This window comes from Prosopis cineraria, unplaced genomic scaffold (genome assembly GCF_029017545.1).
Source record: "Prosopis cineraria cultivar Desert tree isolate PC_DT_omini unplaced genomic scaffold, ASM2901754v1 PC7, whole genome shotgun sequence".
Lineage (NCBI taxonomy): Eukaryota > Viridiplantae > Streptophyta > Magnoliopsida > Fabales > Fabaceae > Prosopis > Prosopis cineraria.
The window spans coordinates 5,408,642-5,425,943 of record NW_026555338.1 but is presented as its reverse complement, the minus strand read 5'-3'; the positions used below and the strand labels follow the sequence as shown (position 1 = coordinate 5,425,943).

Sequence of the window (17,302 nt, the reverse complement as noted above, 5' to 3'; positions counted from 1 at the left end):
TGATTGAGCCACTCATCACATGTCCCTTAACAATTTTTTATAGATTTGAGATTATAGATAAAGAATGAATGTCTAAGGATCGACTATCGAGGGAATATATGGAGGGGGTGAGCCACTTTATTAAGGTTGGTGTTGAGCATGAGGGAGATAGTAAGAGCATTGTGTGCCCTTGTCTAAGATGTGGACTTATGAGGTGGGTCACTGCATGAGAATTGGAAGACCATTTAGTGGTTAATGGAATCGATCAAAATTATAAGTGTTGGTATAACCATGAAGAGGTAAGGGACTTGACCAGAACAAGCCATAGCTATGTGTCAAATGACTTTGACATAAGTGTAGGTAAGGTAGATCGTGTTGAAAAGATGGCCAATGTGGTTGAAATGGAACTCAATGATTGTCCTCAAATGCTTGAAAGGTTGAAAAGTGATGCAAGGACATCATTGTACACTAGTGCTAGGGAACACGCGTCAAAGTTAACTGTAGTGTTAAAATTATACCAATTGAAAGCAGAAGGTGGGTGGAGTGATACGAGCTTCACAAACTTGCTTTCATATTTACATGATGAAATGCTATCGAAGGACAACAAACTTCCAAGGAGGTTATATGATGCAAAGATGATGTTGAAATTTGTTGGCTTGAGCTATGAGAAGATACACGCTTGCCCGAATGATTGCATTTTATTTAGGAAAGAACATGAATCATTATTTGAGTTCCTTAAATGTTTAGCATCACGTTATAAGGAGAATGGGAAGAGTCCAAAGAAGGTGTTATGGTACTTTCCTATAGTATCGAGATTTAGACGATTGTATAGAAGTGAAGTGGAATCGAGAAATTTGACTTGGCATAAGGATGGGAGAATTAAAGATACAATGCTAAGGCATCTTACTGACTCTCCACAGTGGAAAAGGATTGATAGTGAGTATCCTAACTTTGTAAAAGACAATAGAAACCTACGGCTTGAGTTATCTACTGACAGAATGAATCTATTTGGGCTTCAGAGTAGTACCCATAGCACATGGCCAGTGATTTTGATAAATTATAGCCTACCTCTATGGTTATGCATGAAGCGCAAGTATTTGATGTTGAGCTTGCTAATTTCAAGGCTAAAACAACCTGAAAATGACATAGACATGTATTTGGCTCCTCTGGTTGAAGATTTAAAGATATTGTGGGAGACTAGTGTTGAGGTGTATGATGGGTACAAGAAGGAAAGTTTTAATTTAAGAGCCTTGTTGTTTGGTACAATTAATGACTTCCTGGCCTATGGTAATTTGTCAGGGTATAGTGTCAAAGGAAAACTTGGGTGCCCTATTTGCAAAGATAGCACACATTTTGTGAGGTTGGAACATAGTATGAAGAATGTCTATTTAGGACATCGTAGATGGTTACCCAAAGGGCATTATTACCGAAGATTAAGAAAATCTTTCAATAGGAAACCAGAAGAAGAGGTAGCACCTCTAATATTATCTAGCAATGAGCTATTTGAAAAAGTTAAGGATTTGGATATTAAGTTTGGGAAACCTTTTGCAAAGCATGTTGGGATAGGTAGGTAGAAGAAGAAGTCAATTTTCTTTGTATTGCCTTATTGGAGGAAGTTAGATGTGAGGCATTTTATTGATTTGATGCACGTTAAGAAAAATGTATGTGATAGTATTATGGGTACGTTACTCCACATTACAGGAAAGACCAAAGATGGCATTAATGTAAGGTTAGACATGGTGGCTATGGGAATATGAGAAGACTTGGCACCAGAAGAGAGGGGAAGCCGTACATACCTTTGTCTGGCTGCCTATACACTTTCTAAAAGAGAAAAACAATTTTTCTGTGAGTTTTTGGCCAGAGTTAAAGTTTCAAAAAGTTACTCTTCCAATATTAGAAATATTATATCTGTAAAGGACTTAAAGTTAAAGGGTTTAAAAACACATGACTGCCATGTGTTGATGGAGACTTTTATTTATGTAGACATATGCTCAATTTTACCAGATAGGGTGTGAGTTGCAATTAATAAACTATGCTTCTTCTTCAAGTCAATTTGTAGTAAAGTGATCAACCCCATAAAGTTAAGAAGCTTGCAATTCCAAATTGTGAGGACATTATGTGAGCTTGAGATGTATTTTCCGCCCACATTCTTTGACATAATGATTCACTTGACTGTTCACTTAGTTAGGGAAGTTGAAAAGTGTGGCCCAGCTTATATAAGGTGGATGTACCCTATTGAGCATAATATGAAGGTTCTAAAAGGATATGTGAAAAATTGAAGTCGACCTAACAGTTTTATTGCTAAAAGGTACATAAGTAAAGAGGCAATTGAATTTTATCAGGAGTACTTAAAAGATGGGAAAAATTTTAGGCTTCCAGTGGACAGGCACGTAGGAAGGGAAGATGGGAAAGTGATAGTTGGAAAGAAATTAATCACTATTTCACAAAACCATTGGGAGCAAGCACACCTTTTTGTATTGCATAACTCAGATGAGATTCTTGAGTATGTTGACAAGCACAATGCTAAACTTAGGAAGGACAACCTTGAAAGAAATGACACTGCAATTGCAACAATTTATAACAAGTACTTCGAATATTGGTTGAAGGCACACATTGTGGCTATGTATAATGTTGACAAAAATTCGGTACTAGAAAGGGTTAGATGCTTGTCTAGGGGCCAAAATGTACAAGTCCTTCCTTATACTAGTTATGTAATCAATGGCTTCACATTTTATACTAAAGAGCAGGATGAAAGAAGCACAATGCAAAATAGTAGTGTAACTATGATTGGTGAAGCAATGTGTGTATCCAGTAGTAAAGACAAAAATCTCATGTATGTAAGAATGTCATATTTCAGAGTTATTGAGCATATTTGGGAGTTAGACTATAGTAAGTTCAAGATTTTAGTTTTTGGTTCAAATGGATTGATAATGAGAATGGTCTTCACATAGACGATAATTTAAGGTTCATACAGGTGAATTTAAATATGTTGGCTTACAAGACCGAGCCTTTTATTTTTGCATCACAAGCTAGGCAAGTGTTTTATGTCATTGATCCTGGTTCACCAGGTTGGTTGATTGTGTTATTGTCAAATAAAGAATTTGGAGAGGCCATCAATCCGCTAGATACTACAGTTGATGATGATCCATTTCAAGGGACAACACTTCAATGTAATGTCATTGAAGATGGCACCAACTATATTAGAAATGATCATAAAGATGGTATTTGGATTTCAAAAAGAGGAAAAAGAATAAAAGAGAAGATTAAGAAATTAAATCAAGCTATTAAGTTGAAAAAGGTTCAGAAGGAGACAAGGAAAAGAAAAAGACCAACTTACACATGTATTAGTTATTTGTGTTTCCATCAATTAATTTTATCTATAACTTAGTTTGTTTGCTTTAGTTATTTATGCTATTTTTGCTTCTATCAATTAATTTTATTTGTGACTTAGCTTGTAAGCTTTAGTTATTTATGCTATTTGTGCTTCTATCAATTAATTTTATTTGTGACTTAGCTTGTAAGCTTTAGTTATTTATGCTATTTGTGTTTCTATCAATTAATTTTATTTGTGACTTGTGTGATAGGTAAATGGCTCCGAAAATAGCTCTAAAGAGATGTAGAGTCACTTCTACTGCCACTTCCCCTGTTGACCCTACTCTTCCTACCACTTCTCCAATTGACATGGCTCCTACTGCCACTGCTCTCATAGCCACTACTCCAGTTTACATTGGTCTTGTTGACATTAAGCATGCAGGCTTGTTGAACAATCCTCCCAGTGCTACTTCTAGTCCTAACAATGAGGGACTTTCTTCTATTCCTAATGGCATGAATGACAAAGAGGTGGATCAAATATTTAAAACAATCAAGAAAGGTCTAGTGATGATGGAGACGGTGTCTAAGAAGAGGTTGGCTGGACTTAAGTATTCCCTTAAATAGAATCCCAAGGGTCAACCAATAAAGGAGAATAAGCATAAATTTAATAGTTACATCCATGCAGTGACTCGATCACAGCTTGGTCTATCAGTTAATGACTGGCGTGATGTTGATGAAGCAATGAGGGAATCGATATGAGAATTGATTGAGGCAAAATTAAAATTCTTAATTAAATGATTGTGTTTTTGAATAGGTGGCATTTCATATAAATTATTCCTTGATTGTGTTATTAAACAGGCGGCATTTCATATTGACACTACTCAAAAGAAATATGTCTTTCATTCAGCTGCTAAGGCACATCGACAGTTTTGATACTACATGGGATTGAAATATATCACATTGGTTGAAAGAATTAGTGGTGAGATTCTTAAGCCACTGAGAGCAATTGTTAGACAAGATCAATGGGATGCATTTGTTGCTAACTGTCTCAGCAATGAGTTCCAATCACTGAGCCAGTGAAACAGGGATTTAAGGGTTAAGAATAATGATATGCCCTACTTAGGATCTCGCATAGGTTATTTAGGCATTGAGCAAGAAGAGATGTGTTTACACACACACACACACACACACACACATATATAAATTTAATAGTTTTTATTAGATTAAATAATATGTAAATCTTTTCTATCATTAACTTATTATTGCATTAATTCATTGCATAGCTCACGAGATTAGGCACGGGACAGACTTCTGTTTCGCGTGCTAGGCTTTTCATTCTAGCCCCAACAGACAAAAAGGGCACGATTACTTCTCCACATGTTCAAGAACTTGTTGAAAAAGTTGTAAGTACAATCTTTAAATAATTTAAATATTTTAATTTAATATTTCCTTACTTAATTTAATATATATATATATATATATATCATTTATAGAGTGCCCTCTCAGAGGAAGTCTCTAGAGGTCAACTTCCAGAGAATGAAGATATCTTGGAGAAGGCATTGGGCAGTAAGGATCACCCCAGTCGTGTTAGGGGTGTTGGCATGGGTTTTACCAGAAAACAAATTGTGGGTGAAAAGAAGGCTCAAAAAAAAATGTCGATACTGAGCTTGAGGCATTGAAAGGATGAATAGCGCAGCAAGAAGAATTTATTGCAATAACAATGAAGACCCATAGACTTGGAAAGTCAACCTTAGAGCCTGTCCATACTCAAAAAGATAGCTGTGCTTTAGCCTTTTCATCGTCATCTCCCAGAGGTATTTAAATTATTTTAGTTTCTTAATTGCAATCCATAATTATTATTTCCTTATTAACTTATATTTCTTTTATGTTCAAGGTGAGGCTGAGTGTTTGTTCCAGGTTGATAGTCCAGATAGACATAGAGTTGCCATGGGAAAAATGTACAATGTCTTGGGGCAACAAGTTCACAATGAGCCCGTGCTCGAGGATGGGTCAAAGGGCTGATTATCAAGCCTAATGATGCCAACTATAAGCTACTCAAACAAAACTATGAGTTAAAAATTATAGTAGACGTGGTTGGCGCTTATATTATATGGCCCAAGCATCTCGTCTGGTTGGGAACAAAAGAAACTCCACCACAGGTATGCCATTAATTTTCACTATCTTAATTCAAATTCAAGTTACAGTCAATTAAAATTCAAATTCTAATAATTGATGTTAATTGGCACCTAGTCTAAGGGGAATGACCCCCCAAACAATTAGGTCAGCTATCAAAGATCAAGAAACAATCAACCTCCAAGCCAGCACTAGTAGATGTTGCTCCTCCTTTACCAAAGATAAATCAAAATATGTTGGCAAAGTATGCGCGATTGGCCAAGATCATGGTGGCACAATTTGTACTACCAAATGATGACGTGTATCGAAAAGAGGTCAATGAGATTGTTGACTTTAACATCATCAATACTGTCCTGACGCGCAATGAGGTTGTCCACAGCCTAGTGAACATTTATATGGGTACCTAATTACTCTTCTTATTTATATATCTAGATTACGGTTTTTATTCATATTTACTTTTGTTAACTTCTTCATTCAAGTACTTGTATGATACCTTCATCATTCCTAGTAACTTGAGATCAAGGTTCATGTTTGTCAATCCCCATAAGTTCCCAAGTTTTAAAGGTGGTCAGAAGGATAAGCGTTTGCAGTAGCAATCTCAAACATTGACCACATACTTTAAGGAAAGACCGGCTTCAAAGGGGATGTTATTTTTGATTCCTTATCTCAATGGGTTAGTTACTTAGTTTTCTAAAACATTGATTGCATTTTATTGTCTTTCTCAAATTTGAATTATAGCATACATCATCCAATTCTCTAAGGGGACACTGGATGTTCATTGTGATTGAGCCAGCAGATCTTAAAGCTCTAAAGGTGTACTATTTGGATTTAGCTCCTCATGGTGGGGATCCAACTAACTGACTAGATATGATGGACCTATTTAATAGGCAAGTATATTTAGTAACTAATATTTTATTTATTTCTAAAATTCTACATTTCTAACATGTTTGTCTTTTGTATATTAGGGCTATTGTGCTATATCGTATCGATGCAAATCTTCCAAACAAGAGATCATTCAACAAATACAAGGATGCCATTAAATGGAATGTAATACAGGTATCTTTAAATTACTACCAATTAATCAATTTTTTCATTTTTTTAATGTCAATAACATATATATTTATGGTTTTCTTCATGTAGTGCCCCTGACAAATCAACAACAGTCATGACTAGGTGTATTTAATATAACTAAGTGACTAAAACTAAAGTAATAGAGAAGGGACCAAATTAGCTAAGTTGTGATCTTACAAGGAGAGATGACCTAATTCATATAGGAGTTCCTACTTCTTAATATGTTTATATTCATTAACTTCACCATTCCAGTAATTAGGTGTATTTACTTAATTAGTTTTAAGTCTAAATCTATCCTAAACACTCCATAATTTATAGCACATCTTAATTAAGCTTATCCAACTAAGCCTCCTCATAGAGATTGACCTAGGTTCACACTACTACTATATTAGTATAGCTTAGTATTATTTTGTCAAGGTATCAACAACTCTAGTCAGTTGCCTCCTAAGAGTGCTTGGTTTATAGTCTTTTAATGTAACTCTTCAACTTCTTAAGTTACATCAGATAATTAGACGATAGATGCTTGAAAATCCATGTAACATCCTAATTTTACAAGTGACAACCAGAATCTGAGCTTATTTCCTTATATCAAAGGCATACAACGATTGATATGAATGCAACTGTGTGTTTTCTGCTATGTGTGGCTCTTTTATATTAAGATTTTGATGGTTTTGCAAAACAAGTCTCAGATCTAAGCTTTTCAAACAAATTATTTGATTATTGTTAGGTTTTGTTGTAGTGGTGATTTAGTTAATCCTTTCCTATATAAGGGAGGGTTACAATCCACATCTCCACCCCAATAGTGCTTTAGTGACTAGCCATTCACCTTGAACTTTTCACCATCTTGACCTTCCAATTCAACAATTTTGTTTATGAATGCTTGTACTCCAGCAAAAGAACCCAATCATCTAGATTTCAACTTCTCAAGAAACAACCTCAATTTTGAATTCAAGAGTAAAACTTGTTGTCTAACCTCAAATTTCCTTAGGAGAATTTTCTTGTCAAGTAACCTCTTGGTCTTTTTCTATAAAGCCTTAAACTTTTATAGGCATGCATCCAATATTCTTTAAGCCTATTAAGTTGAAAGAGCCTTTTCTTAACCATAGCCTTAGAGTCAAAATTCAGTTTTTTTCATAGCCCAATATGCATTATGCTCTAACTCCACTAAAAAATGGCAAACTTTCCCAAACACTAACTCATAAGGTGACATACCAATTAAGTTTTATAAGCTATGTGATAGGTCCACAAGGCATCATCTAATTTCGTTGACCAATCCCTTCGAGTCACCGCTACTGTCTTCTCAAGAATAGACTTGATTTCTCTATTTGAAATTTCTTCTTGGCTATTAGATTGTGGATGATAAGCCAATGTCACCTTGTGCCTCACCCCATATTTCTTTAAAAGAGCTTGAAATTGATTGTTACAGAAGTAAGTTCCTTTATCACTCATAATAGCACTCAGGGCTCTACATCTTGTGAAAATATGCTTCTTTAAAATTTAATCATGGTTTGAGCATCATTCTTTACACTAGCAATAGCCTCTACACCTTTGGGCACAAAATCAATAGCTACCAGAATGTATTCATTGTTGATTGATTTTGGAAATGGCCCTATAAAGTCAATCCCTTATACATCAAAGTGTTCTACCTCTACTATAACGTATTCCTCCTTTAAAGGTTACCAATTCTTTGACAACAATTGCAATGGAGCATAAAATGATAAGCATCCTTGAATAAGGATGGCCAATAAAAACTGCTCTAAAGGATGTTGTATGTAGTCTTCTCTCCTCCAAAATGTCCTTCATACTCAGAAGAATGTTAACTATAGGAATGTATCATGTTGCTCACGCTTTAGCTCATTCCATATGTAATGCCTGACTTTATATGAAAATTTCTTCTTTTGATATGGCTTAAGGTCATAAGGGAGAACATGGCATACCAACTAATTTACAATATGTACATACCAAGGTGCCCTATTGAAATTCATAGCAAAGAGTTGCTCATTCGAGAACTCTTCATTATTCTCATCATTATCTTTTAATTGAGAATTAGTACTCAACTGTAACAAACGATCAACCACTTGATTCTGAATGCCTTTTTTATCCACAATCTCTTGATCAAATTCGTTTAGCAACAACACCCATTGAATTAGGTGATCTTTTAAGTCTTTCTTGCTAAAGAGATACTTTAAAGTAAAGTGATCCATGTAGATAGTCACTGTGGTTCCCACAATATAGGTCTAAGATTTCTCACAGGCAAAAATTACTAGCAACTCCTTAGTATAGTTAAGCTAAGCACCATCAAGTATCTGGCTAGTATAATAGATGGGATGCAACACTTTCTCTTTCTTTTGCGTAAGCACCGCACTAACTACGTAGTTACTAGCATCACACATGATAATAAAAGGTAGACTCTACTCTAGAACCATAAGAATTGGTGTAAAGACAAGCCTCTTTTTCAGCTCTTCAAAGGCTTTTAAGCACTCCTCATCAAACTTGAATTCAACATCCTTCTCAAGTAATTTGCACAAAGGCTTAGCTATGTTTTTGAAATCCTTAATGAATTAGGATTGTTGATAAATATTTGTCATACTATTCCACATAGATTGTGTTGTTGCTATCAATTATGTTTTATCCTTTATTACCATATGATAACGATACATAACTCTAAACTATTTTACTTATAGATAGGTGGTAGAAGGAGCATGTGACTAGTTGTTAGCTCACTTCACTAAACCATTTACTTTTGGCCTAGTAATAGAAGGTGTTGGAGCTAGAGCACCACACTTAAGTGGTACATTTGAATTCAAAAGGTTTAGACCTACTAGTGCCTGAATTATAAAGTACTTATCATAGAAAGGAAATGGCAAGGATGTATCATCACTAAATTAGGACTTAGTCCTAGAAAGTGATGAGGATTATTATGATAATGTTGATTTATTAGTAATCTTAATTAACATGGTTAAGAATGTTAAGAAATTTACTTCTAGCTAAGGAGATTTTTTTTATTTTTCCTCCATTTAATATTTTTCAAGTGATTGCTCTAGTAACGTAGGGAAGGCACCTGAGCAGTGACCTCCCTTTCCTTGACATAGGCCATATTGCCCTATTCTATATATTTGGTATATGTAATATTAATAGAGAGTTTATTATACTAATGCCTAGTATTAGGTTTTGTCATCTATTGACTTTTGAAATTATGTAATACCCTTTATGTAATTTCCACCTAATATTATCAAATTATCACACTTAGTTCGAACAAACACAATCAAGAGTCCTACTAATATCTCATGTTATCAAAATTATATTTATTCAAAAATATTGGAAACAAGCACTTTTCAATAATTGGGATCCCAAAATCGATCAACCTAAGTGTCCCAAGTCTAATCCACACATTATTAGCCACTTTCAAGGGCTTGACCATGTTCAATAGGATATATTCCACCTGATTAAGCAATAATATCAAAGAAATCGCACAACTACACAAATTTGGCCAACAAACTGCCCTTTTTGACACAGTAGGACTTGTTTTCACAATTTTTCATATATACACAATCCTGGCCAAATCTTCACATGTTTATCACTATCACACATTTACTATACAAGTGTATCACTCTCTTAGCCCTACAAGTCACATTTCACTACATTACACACCAAGGCTAAGCTACACATATCAATCACACAAGCATATTAAAACATGTTAATGCATCCTTTGGCAACTTATAACATTAAATATTTATAATAAAAATTCATTATACAAAACCCTCATAGTATGGTAGTAGCACTACTAAGCTTGTCCTAGATCTTTCCCTTTACTTGCTTACTATCATAACCTATGAAAATGTAACTATAGGGTGAGATAATTATTTTAGTAATAGAATAACTCACACCTATCAATTAATATGCATAACTATAAACAAATAAAACTTATATAAATAAATATATCCATATAAACACAAATCCTTTCCCATAAAGCTATTGTCACACTAGTATAATTATTCTATCATCCAATCCTCTATGAGACTCGACTAAAACCATAAGCTTCACTAGACCAATCACACACACACTAATCCAAGCACACCATCAGTGGTAGGTGTTCTATTTTACTTTCAAACTATGATTTCTCCCTATCACACACATGATCGAGGTGTTATTACTCCAACATCACATTGCACAGATGCTTAGGTGAATAAATATCCAACACCATACTCATATGGGTACTCAAGATAAAATCTACAACATCATACCTAAATAGGCACTCAAAAGAAGAATTCTCTAACACCGTGCCTCATTGAGCACTCAAGAGAATATATGCCATATGGTCTTTTACTATTCCTTTCTATAGGTGAACTCTCACCGCTGACATGATCATGCTTACATTTCTTATATACAAACCACATGTTATAATTTAAGCTATATATATATACATATATATTTTTATAAATCCAATTCTTTAAAATCATTTTCATAGTAACATACTTATAATTCAAAAATTCCTATGTTTAATATGCCTATTTCACAAACATGCAACAATTTCAAAACACTTATATATATATATATATATATATAGTATTACATAATTACTCATAAACAATTAAGTGAATTAATCAAGTAAAGTGAATGATTCAATTACCTTAATGCTTCTGTCACTAGAAATATTACTCCTGGTATTCTTTTTCTCACTTAATGGCACAATTGGTGAAACGTCCACCTTGACATAGCCAAAATAACACTCTAACACACCGCTGTAATAACCATAAAAAAAATTAGTTCAAGCATCAACACGTGGCTCTTCGAGCCTTCTAACTATTGGTACTAGTCTCACACCCAAATATTCAACCATTTCAAAGTTAAACACCCAAACCCAAATTGATCCGTTTTCAAATCAAAACACATACAAGAGTGTCCAAAACCCTCAACCTAGTGCCAATAAGTTTAAAATCACTTATACCAACTCAAATAGACCACACACCACCTAACAAACCAATTATATCACATCAACAACAGTCTATACATAATTTAGCCATCAAAACCTCAATTTCACGGCAATATCAAGGGGTAATAATATAATCCCAAATACTATACTTGGCCAATCACACATGCAAAACATTAATAAATCATCACTTGCACTAGTATCTTGTCCTCTTACAATCATTTCATCACAAATTCATCATTTTAGGTCGAGATACACACATTACACTATTTGTCATGCAAGTGACCTAAAATATGCATGAAATACTAAGTTGGCACAAAACTCATAAGCTATTCGTTATAATATCAAAACATAAATGGAAGAGCTATACAAACTAAAGCTCCTCAATCCTCAATAGTTCCTTCCTTCCTTTTACCCATATCGAAGCCTTTTCCTGTAAAATATAACCACGGGGTTGGATAAATATCTCAGTAATAGAATAATTCACAACTATCAATTAACATGTACAACTATAAGTAAGTAAAGCTCATATATGTAAAAATACCCATTTAGCATATTCAAACATAAACATTCCCATAATCATAGGTCATTTTCACTCTAGCATGGCCATTCTATCATCCGAGAGCCTCCATATCAACTCGACTAGAACTAAAGCCTCTATTGGACCAAGCGCACATACACAATGGCCTGAGCTCACCTTCAATGGCAGGATCACCCAACCAAATGTGTCTTATCCCACTTTCAGACTATAGTTTTCCTCTATCACACAAGATTTGGGGCATTGTTACTCTAATACCACATCACACTATTGCTAAGAAGCGTATCTCTAACACCATACCCTATATGGGTACTAAGTAGATAATCCCAAACGCTGTACCTTACTAGACACTAAGGAGATAAATGCCATATATACTTTTACTACTCTTTCCTATGGGTAAACTCCCACCCCTATCATGATCGTGCACATTCTTTCATGAAATTCACATATTTGTATCCAAACCATCAATTACGCAAATAACAATACTTTCATAAATTTATTATTTTTAAGAGTCATTTTCTATGTATAAAATCCCCATTTCACAATATGCAACACTTCCAAACACAGCTATGTAAAATTACATATTTACTCACAAATAGTTAAGTACTTAATCAAATAGAGTAAATTATTTCGCTACCTCAATTTTTTTGTCACAAAAAGAATTATCATGGTGTAAAATATGTGCTCTACAAATTCCACAAGCGCGATAACACTCAAGCAATGCTTAATCTACATGATTAAGCGATAGTCATCAATTATCACCCTAATTAAACCCCGAAATCACTAAATTTTAGGTACCCATTATACCCAAAGATCTCATTTTACTAACATCAACCCTTCTAACATACTTCATTAATTCCATTTAATACCTAAACACACTAATATCACCAACCATTTACCCACACTATTCTAAAACTCCCAATTTTCACTTAAGGTTCATCCAAACTCTAACCAAAAATTTCAAATCACTACACAATCCATAAACCTAGATTTAGAAGCTTGATTTAACTCTCCAAGACCTTAACTAAACCAATGGGTTTGGTCTAAACCTAACGAGAGATGAAATCAAGTCCCACATTGCTCTAAAGTCACAAAACTTTGCATAATGGGGAAGGAGAGGGGAAATAGAACTTACCCAATGCTGATTCAAGCTTGTATTGCCTTCAATGTGCTCTAAAGCTCTCACCCTAATAGACCCAAAGCCTTCTTCCTCACCTTCTTCTCATTTCTTCCTTTTTCCTCCATTGAAATTAGACACTTTTCGCATCTATTTTAACCTAGAAAGTGGCCATGCGTCATGGCACAATGTGCATGCATCGTGGCACAGCAAGTGCCTGGTGCCACTTTGAACTCCTATTCGAGCCTGTATGATCTGTACATCATCTTAGTTTATTTCTAAGGCTATTCAAAGGTTCACTAACTTTATTAGTGTCCCAAAAAACACCATTAATTTATAAATCACATATTTTAACCAATTTACCCTTTTTAAACATTCAAAGTTTTAAGTTGAAAACTTAGGATGTTACAACTAGCTTCCACTACCTCTGGTTGCCCTTATAACATGTCAACCTTCACAATTAGCACTATTAATCAATTTATAAATTGACCACAAGTACTAATCATCATTATTATCAACAATTAACCATTATTCCCTTTTACTTGGCCATTCCAAGTCTCAATTACCCTCTCCAACCTTTTTATTACATTATAAGTTCTAATAAGATTCACTTTAAATTTTCACCCCTTTTTAAATTATCAAATTAGGGCTAATTAAGCCTATTGATTAAAATCTTAACTGTTAATAAGGAATAAGAAATAAAATTCTTAAAAATTCCTGATTTAATTTCTCTATAACTTAAACTAATAGAAATTAGGGTAGAATCAAAGCTAAAGGCAATGCAAAACTTACTTGGTAAATGACTAGTTAGAAATATCTTCAAAGGCTCCAAACTTTCTTGTCCTATTAGAGACAAGTCTTCTCCACATATTTAGAGTTAAATTTTTGTGTCATACGCCACAACGTGTGGCACAATAAAGAAAATCCCAATGTGCTCACATGCTTCACTCTAAAATATTGTTCCTTCACTTGACCTATCTATTCAACATCCCAACATACTAAAACATCATATTACCATCCAAAATCCCAATTACCCACTAATTTAATAATTTACCCTAAATTAACGATTAGTTTTATGATTAGGAATTCAAGATGTTACATCTTAGTTTTGCTATGTTGTATTTTTCATACTCATGATTAGTGTTGGATATTGTATTGTAATTGGGTTGAATATTGTAATGTTGTCATTTTATAGAATCTTTTTTTATCTTTGTATGGTTATGTTAGGCCTTAGAGGTGGAAGTTGTAAAGTCTAAATCAAACTGTAAAGTCCTATCTCAATTTGGGCTTTACCATTCTACATCACACAATCAATAAATCAAAATCAGAGTAATAGCCTTTTATTTGTTTTCAAAATACAGGATTTTGAATTCTTAAAACATATATTCAAATAATAGGGCTAACAGAAGCATTCACATAAACAAATAACTCAAAAAGCCATAACTTGTCAATTCTAAAAATGGGCCATACGCTGTGACATGTGGCATGGAGTCACATGCCTGATTTCTTTATGTCATGCACCGTGGCATGAGACGTCATGCGTCGCGGCATGCCTATATGAATTTTTTGCTATCATTTGACAGCAAAAATGGTGAAATTTCGACGTACACCATTCTCACATCCAACATCCGATTGGAGTGATTCAAATGCTCACACGGAGCTTACAATTTATACTGGCTAATAGAATAGGTTTGGACTCAATCTGATAGTCAGATCAAAAATTAGACACCCGAGTGCAAAAAGTCACTTTTTCTTTTTAAAACTTACACCCTAATTGCTCAATTCTCATTTCTAGTCCTATTAGACTACTTCATGCCTTGAACTAAGTCCAAAAAGACTACCTTATTAACATCACAATACACATATGACATATCAATAGCCCATTTTGCCCTCTCAAAGCCACATTACACAATTGTGGTCTTATATGAGAAATCACATATATACAATTACATACTCATAAATACAACTATACTTGTTCCACTTTCAATCCTCTGACTCTTACATATGGGGCTCTGCCTCACCATATGATTGGGAATTACAAATGTACTCGACTCTTCCAAATGAGAATCTACCTCACCATTGGTGTTAAGTTCTTACCATTTGTGTTAAATTCTCACGTAACAATATGAATCACATTCAATTCACAATCAACACATAATCATCACATAATCACATAGTGGAACAAGTTACAATACACATATACTTGCTTGTTTTGCATTTAGGCCTACTTATGTACCCTCCACTGGGCACCTTTAGCATAATGCAACATCATATACATACATATACAAGCAAGTTTCATAATAGAACTCACTTTCTCATATGCACATACATTTATGTATCCTAGTTGGCAACTTAACTCTATTAACACATTATACATTCATTTCCTAATCGAGGCTACTCTTTCCTTACTTTCTTTCTTAGATTTCTTGTACTCTCTTCACCTGTGTTCAAAAATAATGGAGTGAGACATACGTTCCAGTAACTCAGATGTAACCCCAATTACCAGTTAGTGAGCAAAATCATAAACAAACGATAAAGCATAATGAATATCAATAAAACAATAACATATGCACATATAATAATTCATTCTCATCAATCTTGTTATACTCATGCAATACATTCCTGGTTCTCCCTGGTAGAGTAATATCTACATCCAAACCAAGACTTCTAGTCACAAGGAATAGGGTCCTCCATACCACTACTCAGGCTAAGTCATTCTCTTTTTGTATGGGTGGTCTCCTAGGTTCATCACAGTAGAGTCAAGCTCTATGCTCTAGATCACAGTAGAGTCAATATTGCTACTCTATCAGTTCACAATACAATACACATAGTTATATCAAAATACTTGCAAATAATTTCACAAAAAAATAAGTAAAAGGGTTGTTCCAGTTACCTTTAATCGTTACTACTAAAGGTTACCAATCACACTAAGCTCTCAAGGGTGCAGATTCTCACAAGCAACTTCACAAGTGCTCAATCTACATAATACAGTGTCCCTCAATCAATTCTCAACACATTTCATAAGCATTAATTCGACTTAACCGAATCCCTTAATGCATAAAACAATCCAATTGAATCCTTTTCAATTCACTTATTCATTATTTATGGTCACTAGACCTATAGGCTACTCAAACAACCATAACAACCTCTTAATCCATTCATTCATCAAAATTCTTACTATTAACCTAACTTTTAGGCCATTTTGAGCCTAAATGCTCAAAGCTCAACCATTCAACTCTATACTAGTCACAAAACCTTAGTTCTACATTCGATATCTTGTTTTAATCTTTTTTTTTAGATTACAACACCTAAGAATACCACAATTCAATTTCTCAACTGATGAAATTCAATAAAAAAGTGATAGAATTAAAGCTTGTGATTGCGCAATACTTACCCAACAAGTTACTAATCGAAGCAAACTCCTGAGCTCCAACTATGGCTTGCCCTAATAGAGATGGCTTCCTCTTTCTCTCTAGATATGTCTCCAGCTCTCCCTTTTTTAATTGCACAATTTGTTCACATCAGTTTTAAGTGATTCCTGAATTAAGCACCGCAACGCAAACAGCCTTTATTGTGACATGTGGCACAGTGAGAAAATTCTTATTTGTGCTCACGTATTATGCCTCGGATTGTCTTTTTACCCTTTAATCCTATCATTACAACATCCAAACAACACAAATTATCAACTCAACATTCAAATCATAATCAATCCCCTAATTACTAATTTACCCCTGATTAGCAATTAGTTCTTGGGATTGAAATTCAGGATATTATAAAAGTCCCCTCCACTAGCTTAGGTAATACTATTGATTTATTTGGAAAATTCCTCAAGGTAGGATTTTTAAAAAAATGTGAAATTTTATTTTATAAGTTGTTAGGGTGTTACAGGATGCACATGTGTTTGGGCTCTTCAGTCAAAGCAAGTTTTCTAAGTTTGGCTAGAACTTGCTTGTCTTAGTTTGAGCACACGCTTGATCTAGTGCTTACTTAAGGATTTGTTTTCTGTGATCTAATTCATGCTTGAGTGCATGGTTATACATATTTGAATTAGTCCTAATGTGTCATCTTGAATTGTGCCTTAATCTAATCTACATGTGTCTCCAATATGATACACTCTTGAATGGGATTTAACACTTATAATTTTTCAAGCCTAACTTAGAGAGCCTTGAGCTCGATCAAGCCAATTTAAGCTTGTCTCAATAGTCATACATGCATGTCTTGG

At 34.3% G+C, this 17,302-nt stretch overlaps 1 protein-coding gene across 1 annotated transcript; it reads left to right on the top strand.

Annotated features, from left to right (window-relative positions):
• The first annotated feature begins 362 nt into the window (after positions 1-362).
• Positions 363-1,553, top strand: LOC129316433 (uncharacterized). The gene has a single exon (XM_054960863.1). It carries the CDS (start codon positions 363-365, stop codon positions 1,551-1,553), a length of 1,191 nt encoding a protein of 396 aa, XP_054816838.1.
• The last annotated feature ends 15,749 nt before the right edge of the window (positions 1,554-17,302 follow it).